The sequence below is a fragment of the Haplochromis burtoni genome, unplaced genomic scaffold, assembly GCF_018398535.1.
Source record: "Haplochromis burtoni strain Fernald_Lab_line unplaced genomic scaffold, NCSU_Asbu1 Contig_2310, whole genome shotgun sequence".
Taxonomy (NCBI): Eukaryota; Metazoa; Chordata; class Actinopteri; order Cichliformes; family Cichlidae; genus Haplochromis; species Haplochromis burtoni.
The window spans coordinates 1-8,054 of record NW_024584671.1 but is presented as its reverse complement, the minus strand read 5'-3'; the positions used below and the strand labels follow the sequence as shown (position 1 = coordinate 8,054).

General features: G+C 36.7%; 2 protein-coding genes across 4 annotated transcripts; one reads left to right on the top strand and one right to left on the bottom strand.

The window, feature by feature from the left end:
- The first annotated feature begins 438 nt into the window (after positions 1–438).
- On the top strand, positions 439–5,551 carry LOC102301250 (probable serine/threonine-protein kinase MARK-A). Of its 3 annotated transcripts, none has more exons than XM_042217596.1 (13): positions 439–692; positions 914–965; positions 1,295–1,357; positions 1,556–1,591; positions 1,686–1,795; positions 1,907–2,207; positions 2,291–2,326; positions 2,436–2,483; positions 2,623–2,666; positions 2,782–3,452; positions 3,569–3,701; positions 4,372–4,479; positions 5,044–5,551. In XM_042217596.1, the coding sequence occupies exons 2-13, from the start codon at positions 917–919 to the stop codon at positions 5,479–5,481; spliced, it is 2,037 nt and encodes a 678-aa protein (XP_042073530.1). In that variant the 5' UTR covers positions 439–692; positions 914–916; the 3' UTR covers positions 5,482–5,551. The 3 variants fall into 3 exon arrangements, with proteins under 3 accessions (XP_042073530.1, XP_005952904.1, XP_014186887.1); XM_005952842.2 differs by having other exon boundaries at positions 439–965; positions 2,782–3,046; positions 3,260–3,452; XM_014331401.2 differs by lacking the exon at positions 5,044–5,551 and having other exon boundaries at positions 439–965; positions 4,379–4,922.
- Positions 5,552–5,705: 154 nt separating this feature from the next.
- Positions 5,706–7,776, bottom strand: LOC102300931 (the record flags this gene model as incomplete). The annotated part of the gene is given in 6 exon segments (XM_005952839.3): positions 5,706–6,028; positions 6,747–6,895; positions 7,058–7,104; positions 7,292–7,357; positions 7,441–7,577; positions 7,679–7,776. Coding segments are annotated over 6 exon segments (820 nt in total), but the record flags the coding sequence as incomplete, so codon positions are not given.
- Between the last annotated feature and the right edge of the window lie 278 nt (positions 7,777–8,054).

Genomic DNA, 8,054 nt, shown 5'->3' with positions numbered 1-8,054 from the left:
AAAAAATTGTCAGGTGTCAGAAAAAAATTGTCAGGTGTCAGAAAAAAAATTGTCAGGTGTCAGTTTAAAAAAAAAATTGTCAGGTTCAGAAAAAAAGTTGTCAGGTATCAGAAAAAAAATGTCAGGTGTCAGAAAAAAAAGTCAGGTATCAGAAAAAAAATTGTCAGGTGTCAGAAAAAAAAAGTTCAGGTATCAGAAAAAAAATTGTCAGGTGTCAGAAAAAAAGTTGTCAGGTGTCAGAAAAAAAATTGTCAGGTGTCAGAAAAAAAGTTGTCAGGTGTCAGAAAAAAAATTGTCAGGTGTCAGAAAAAAAGTTGTCAGGTGTCAGAAAAAAATTGTCAGGTGTCAGAAAAAAAGTTGTCAGGTGTCAGAAAAAAAATTGTCAGGTGTCAGAAAAAAAGTTGTCAGGTGTCAGAAAAAAATTGTCAGGTGTCAGAAAAAAAATTGTCAGGTGTCAGAAAAAAAATTGTCAGGTGTCAGAAAAAAAGTTGTCAGGTGTCAGTTGTCAAAAAAAAATTTGTCAGGTATCAGAACACAAGGTACCAGAGAGAAAATCTTCCTGCAGGTGGCGCTGTTGTCATGTCCCACCCGAATTGATTTCCAAATACGTCATCAACGTGTGACCGTGGGAGAGCGTAAGGTCATTGACCTCACCGGAGTTTTACCGTGGTTCAGGCTCCTAACGACACAAGGTAAGTTTAACTTTTTCTCCCTTTTGTTCATATTTTTGCCACAGTTGTGTTATATTAAGTTGCAGTTATGTTGTGAAAGTTACATATCAGAGACGGAAAGCCAGTTTTGTACGAAACCAAATCAGTACTATTTTTGTCTGGCTAATTCATTCTAGCTAGCGACAGTGGTGAAACGTGATTCAAATTTAAACTGTTCAGTAATTGTTTTGTATACATTTCAGCAAATGGACAAGCTGAAAGCTTACGAGCAGCTTAAAAAAGACCTTGAAAATGGTAATCCAACACTTTACTAAATTTTTTGGTAATGCTTGCAAGTTAATTTTTTTAACTGCAAAGAACCCTGACAATATCATGCTTTAATTATTTAACATTGTATGGTATTCTTATTTACTTCTCTTTATTAATATGCATGTTAACAGACGTATATAGTTATTACTTTATGATATTGTTGGAGTGCCCGATTTAAAAAAATAAATAAATAAAAATGACAAAAGATAAATTTCTCACAAAATTAAAAGATTGCAATTTAAAAGTTAGTCATGTAGGATCTGTCTCCTACAGTCAATCTATAACTACTTACCCTTTTAAAATTTTATTTGAAGGTGAGATTACCCAAAAAGGCTTTGATAACAACATAAAAAAGCTCCTGACAGCAGAAAAATCAGGTAGGTTTTGATACTTTTGAACAACATGCAAAACAATCTCCTTTATTTAACATGATATGCTTAGCAGGTTATGATTGAATAACCACTTTATTAATAGATGCAATACATTTTGAAAGCAGATGACTGTGCAGTAGTATGTGATTGTAGTAGAATTCTATAAACCACATGTTTCACATCAATGCCCTATTTATATTGCAGATGACACTACTTCAACATGTGGCAATGAATTTCTCAGTAAGAAAACCACAATTATTTTGCTTCAAGGTCATTTGTAATATAGAACTCACTGTGGATCAGTTTGATTAACTTTCAGCTTCATCCATTACAGGTGCAGCAGAGGCCTTTGGTAAAGCCAAGAAACTACTACAGCCTCAAGTAAAGAAAAGGCAGTTTCCACTGAATGATAAACGTTTGGACCATGGCAAATCATTATTGAAGGTTAGTTAAAAAGTGAAGCTACCTGTATGACTATCAGCAATATGTTAAAAAATAACTTTCTAAATTTGGCATATTTCTTAATAAATTTCCCTTTTTTTTCCTTGATGCTAGGTCAGACTGGCTCCCATGGAGTGGAAGCCAAGAACTCATAGAAAGTGTGGACGGTACCAGAAGTTAATAATGGACGAAGCTCCACCTCGAATCATTCTTCAAGGCCATGAAACCTATGATGATTTAATTACCATAGGCAAAGAACGCTTCTGGCCAGAGCGTACTGAGGGGAGTGAGTTCACTCTTTGCCATTCTGACGGGACCAGGTGGAGTAAGCAGGAGTTCCACAAAGAATACGGAACTGTTTCTGATATTACACATATGTGGAAAAGAACAATATACATCGGGCGACGACAACTGGGTAATAAAGTGTTCAATATTACTATTAACTACTGTCTAGCACTCAAATTTGTATGGTGTGAAATAATTTTACTTTTTGTACAGAAGTCGTGTGTTTGGATGATCAAAGTTCCATCTCAGGTGTGTGCCTGCCCAAACCAAATTGAATATTTTTGATGTTATGATTGAACATGGTACACTGGCCATGTTGGGCATTCAGATATATTGCAATTAATGTGTTATTTTACAGATGAAGACCCTGTAACTAAAGTGGGTGGTGATGAAAGTTGCAGTTTAGGTGAATGCCTGGACATCTAACTAAATCATTAAAAATGACTTCTTTTTTGGTTTGCATTACATTTCCAACCTTTACACACTTGTTTACTATGCTTGGTCATTGCACAGTTACTGTATATAATATGCATCTTATTCTGCAGATGAACTTCCTGAAACCCTCATAGGACAAAGTGTTGCAGAACAGGTAAAACCATGGCTTCATCTTGAACAGAACAATTAATTTCTTATCATTGTCATAAATGTGGATATTTTCACAGTGCACCCTGCAAAAAGTATATCTTGGCTGAATGTGTTCATAGGATTTCCATGCAGAAACATCCAGCTCAGCTGAATTTGAAACAGGGAGAGTCAGAAAGAAAAGCCAGTCCAAGCAAAGGAAGGAGGAAAATGTAGGGTCATCTCTAGGTCCAGGTGGAGCAGTGAGCCAAGACATGTTACCACATGCAGTTATTGAGTCAAAAGAAGCTATGGAGGGAGCTGAAGAGCTATCTGAAGGTGCTGGAAGTAGTGGGCTTTTGATAGATTTTGCACAGTCTTTCAACCCAACTCCAAAATCGCCATCATGTAAGCATTCTTTCCCATTTAGGGCTAACATCATATCATCAGACAAAATTGTAAATAAAGGTTTTCATTCTTCACTATTTGGTACTCAAGTTCCTGGAATAAACCTAGATATTAGTGATCCAGCAGTTAATAGAAGAATGATTAGCAGTAGCTGTATGTTAATGTATGTTACTTTGTGGGGGTTTTTTTTGTTTTTGTTTTTTTATCCCCAAGTGTATCTTCCACGTGTTCCATATGTGGAAGAGGCTTTAATTACATACAGTGAGGACAATCTACTGGGAGAAGGAACATTTGGCAAGGTATATAGAGGTTCTTTTCATGGTACTCCAGCAGCTGTTAAAAGGATCATGTGTGGCCAACAAGGGATGGAGGACAGCGACATTCATCATGAGATAAATGTTTCACTGTAAGAACTTTGACACACTTTTTTTTTTTCATTGTCAAAATCGATTCTTCCTCAAGCTGTAACATAATATGCCTCTATTTTGTTTTTTTTATTCGGACATGTTTCTGTTTTATTAGGAGACTGTCTCACCCCAACATCGTCAGACTCATGGCAGTTGCCCGCACTGAGTCCTGCTTTTTGTTGGCAGCTGAATACATTCATGGCGCAACCCTGCAGCAAGTGCTTCACACAGACAGCTGCTTGGTGAAGGTACCAATACTCATAATTTTATGTTTAATACATTTAGGTAGATGTGAATAATCTTAATACCCTCATATTAAAAAATAACTTTTTATTGCTGGCATTTGTTTAAATATGTACTTGAAACCATCTTTGTGTACAACATATAAAAAGACTGATTCCTTTTTTTCTCTCTCATATTTTCAACCATTTAGAATTACCAAAATGATCTGTAATTGTCAAATGCCAGAAAAGTATCAACTTAGTAAAAGAATAATCTTAAATTTTTAATAATAAGCTCCCTTACTGTTTTGGTAGAATTGCTTTTTTTTACTTGGATGAGGTTCAGACATTTTAGGTTTCCTTCTACAATATTCTTACAATATTTTTCAGGAATTTCTGTCCAGTCCTCCAGACAGGACTGGTGTAACTGAGTCAGATTTGTTGGCCACCTTGCTCACACACACCATTCACCTCTGCTTACAGTTTCGCAAGAGGACTGCAATCAGGGCTTTTTGATGGTCACTGCCAAACATTTACTTTGTTGGTCTTAGGTCCCATTGTAATTTATTGAAATTGAAATGGCAATTGCATTTGAATACTAATCCTATTTGAAGTAATACATTTCCAGTGGTAGACATGTTAGATTGTCACACCTGGCTACGCATTGTTTTATTAATATTATATATTGTCTTGATAGCTTGAAGGGGATGATGCCGGTTTCATATCACTGGACTTATCCATGGCAGTAGAGTACATCCATGCACAGAGAATCATTCACCAGGATATAAAGCCAGCAAATGTCATGGTAAGCCATACTGTATTTTTCTTTTTCTCCACTTTGTTTTTGAAGATCAAAATAAAAAGAGTATATTATTTATTTAACTTTATTCTCTTCAGTCTATTAAACACTACATTTGAACAATGAGAAACTTTTCTGGCATATTCATATAAAGGATTTTTTTTTTTAAAGTAAGAAGCCTTATATTGTTTCTTTAATAGTCCAATTTTTCTTAAATATGTTGGTTCTTGCACACCTACAAAATTCCCAAACCTGTTGTAAGTTTAGGCTTTACAAACTGAAAGTTTCTATTATTTTATTAGTCTGTACCACTTGCTTAAGTGGAATGGGAATTAAAAAATGCACAGGACTATAAAACCGGGTTGGATCATTAACCAATCTGTTAATTTTAATGTTGGGTATAATAAACAATCTCAGAATAAATCTGCAGTGATTGGGTGATCTGGGTGCTAAAAGCTTTGAGGGTTTTTTTTTTTCCCAATTATGAGCTGTGGTCTTTGGAATGACATTTTTGATAACATTTGTGAAATTTTAGACAACCTGGTAAGTTCTCATATGTATACCTTATAGGTTCACCACCCTTCTAAGAAGGCAGTCCTGACAGACTGGGGCATGGCAAACATAAGAGACACTGTGATGCTTCGTCAAGGGAGTAAGTTCACTGCCCAGGCTACTGGTCCAGCTGGTGGCACATATCTTTACATGGCCCCTGAATGCATACTGATGTTTGAAGAGGCCTCGTTCCAGACAGACATGTGGTCCCTCGGAGCCACATATCTGGAGATCCTGACGGGTTCCGCTCCGTGGATGGTTAAAAAACAAAGAGAACTGGCTGCACTAATGGCCACCAAAACCCCACCACATGCCCTATCACATCTCAGTGACAAAAACAGTTTTCTTGGTGATTTGGTGAGCTATGACCCAGACTCAAGGCCTTCCGCATCTGATGTTGTTAAGTTTCTCAAGTCAGGCCTTGATCTTACGAGCCGATATGGCTACAAGTGGTAATGTTGCTACAGTCTGCAGTTCAAAAGTCTTTCAATGTGAATTATGTTCTACATTATTGTTAACAAAAGTTGTGGTAAATGAAACACTGAATCATTATGAAAGATGGCACCTTGTCAATTGTATTTCAACATTTTATTGTACATTTTGTTGGTCAGACAGTTTTCAAATTACCTGTTGATTTTAAACAAGGATAAATAAATGTTAACAAACACTGTTGTATGATTTTATTGGTCATTGGAAATGTTTACTGGTGCACCTTCCATCCTCTCTCTCTTCAGAAAGATGTATATGTCATTTGCCTCGGCAAACGTAGAAGGTGTAGGAACTGCATTTCTGTTCATGGCAGTTGTGAGCTCTTGGACTAGCATGAGGTATGCAGCAAGGCAACCATCAGGTGTGCAGGGAAACTGGCTGTTTTCTAAAATGTTCTGGCACATGTCTCTGAATTCCTGGTTTGCTACCAGTGAAGGCTCTTCCCTCTCACAGATTAATTGCTTGGCATAGTCTAAAAGGTCTGGGTCAACTATGTGCAGCACATTGCCATATCCTGCGAATGAAAGACAATATTGAAAAGATGTTCACTTTGAATGTTAAAAATAAATGAATAATGACAAAGCTGTTCTAGAACCTGTATAAGAAGCAGTCAGTGTTTACAGATGTTATTACAGAAACTTAAAGATGGAAATATCACTCAAACATTTAGATAAATTTTTAGTTAAAGGTGTCAATATGAAGCCATTTTAGTATTGACAGTAGAAATTCAGAAATCTCTTATTGTACTACAAGTAGGCTTCTTCGGAAGACACAAAAGAGAAAGCACATTATAACAGTTTTACGCTCATTACACTGGCTTCCAGTATATTTTAGAAAATTCATTTTAAAATTTTAGTAATGACTTTCAATGCTCCGAATCGTGAAGCTCCTGCCTTAATTTCTGATCTTATAGAACCCCACGCTCCCTCTCCCAGCCTGTGATCATCTAATCAATGGCTGTTAGTAGTCCCACCAGAAGACCAGAGGCAATAGATCTTCCAAAGCGGTGGCTCCCAGGTCATGGAATGCTCTGCCTCCATCATTACGTTTCCTTGATTGTATTTATTCTGTATGTTCGATTGTGCTGTTTTATGTTTATCTGTTTTATATTATTGTGAAGCCACTTTGTGGTTTTTATCCTGTGAAGAGTGCTATATCAAAGTAAAAGTAAACTAATGAAAGTTAAAAAACAAATAAAAAAATAAAACCCCACAGGCTTTCAAATGACATACCAGGAGGTGGTGAGGTAAACAGAAGGTCTGGTTTCCCAAATGGACCAGGTGCATTGCGTTGCTTGCAGATGTCATGGGTGTTCCAAACTGTTTGCTCCGTTTTTAAGTCTCTTTGAAGCAGTGGCAAGTGTGAGTACTGCAAGCAGTTGCTATGAAAAAGGAGAATTAAAAAATTAATATGTTCATCGTCTTTGAGGTAGAATAAGTAAAAGCTAAATTTTAATCAGTACTCAAAAAACAAAGGCATTCCTAGACCACATACTTTCATACTGCTGCTTGATTATTTTTCATGTCTAAAAATATTGACTTACATGTGCACAGGATTGTCCAGTTCAAGAATCCCAGACTCCATCATGGCCTACGCATGTTGTTTTGAAAAAGACACAAGTTGTGAAGGTGAGAATTTCATTAGTGAAAAGGTACAGATGTACATAAACACAGATTCTGGCCTTGTGTTTTCAGATAAACTAATCCATCGTATGTTTAACGAAATTTGGATGGCTAGTCTTTGTTAATAGGTTTTACAGGTGAAAGATTTGCTTTACCTCAAATGTTGTCAGCCATTTCTTAATCCATGTCCGCTTTAAAATACTGTTGAAACATTCAGCTCTCTAAACAACAGAAACATGACATTATCAGTTTTGTTGTCAGGTTGTTACTTTAGAAATAGTCATTTACCAGCTTAAAAACAAACCTGGTTGTGCACTGATGTTCCCATTCTGAAGCACCTCCATGCCTGATTCCCAAGATCTCGCATGTGAAATGCCATCTGCATTTGACCCACAAGAAGGTTCTCCTTTCCTCTGTCCCCCCGAATCATTTGAGGACAGCCTAAAGACACAAACTGAAGATAATTAGTGAATGATGAAAAAATAAATTTATTAACAAAATGTAATCTTTTTTAACCCCCCATTTTTTAGTATATTGCATACCACCCTGTTCTTGAACAGCCTCAAAGAAGTATCTGGCCACAAAGTTTTGTTTGCGGTTGGATGTGCCCACCTTTAGCCATAGAACCTTCCTGGAAAATCTGAAAAGAAAGAAACAGAAAAGTGGCCACTTGTACATATGATTTAATCATGTTTTGGCACTATGTTTGGTTTTTGTTACATTCCCCAAGAGTATGCTGGTTTTCCATTGTATTATGTCTAGGCGTTGTTTCTGGTTCCTCCGGCCATTTTGACTGCCATAGTTGTGTAGGCTTACATGCCTTTGGAATTGAATGTGACTCTTGACTGTGTTCAGACTGACGCGAGGGGAGAGCTGCCTTTTGTTTTGTAATCCCTTGTATTCTCCTGTTTATGTGTT

Excerpts from the sequence above, each read along its gene's own strand:
- LOC102301250 (XM_042217596.1), top strand. The coding sequence starts at position 917 with ATGGACAAGCTGAAAGCTTACGAGCAGCTTAAAAAAGACCTTGAAAAT. Across the intron at positions 966-1,294 it reads TAAAAAAGACCTTGAAAATG|GTGAGATTACCCAAAAAGGC; the intron begins GTAATCCAACAC and ends TTTTATTTGAAG. Across the intron at positions 2,327-2,435 it reads TGATCAAAGTTCCATCTCAG|ATGAAGACCCTGTAACTAAA; the intron begins GTGTGTGCCTGC and ends GTTATTTTACAG.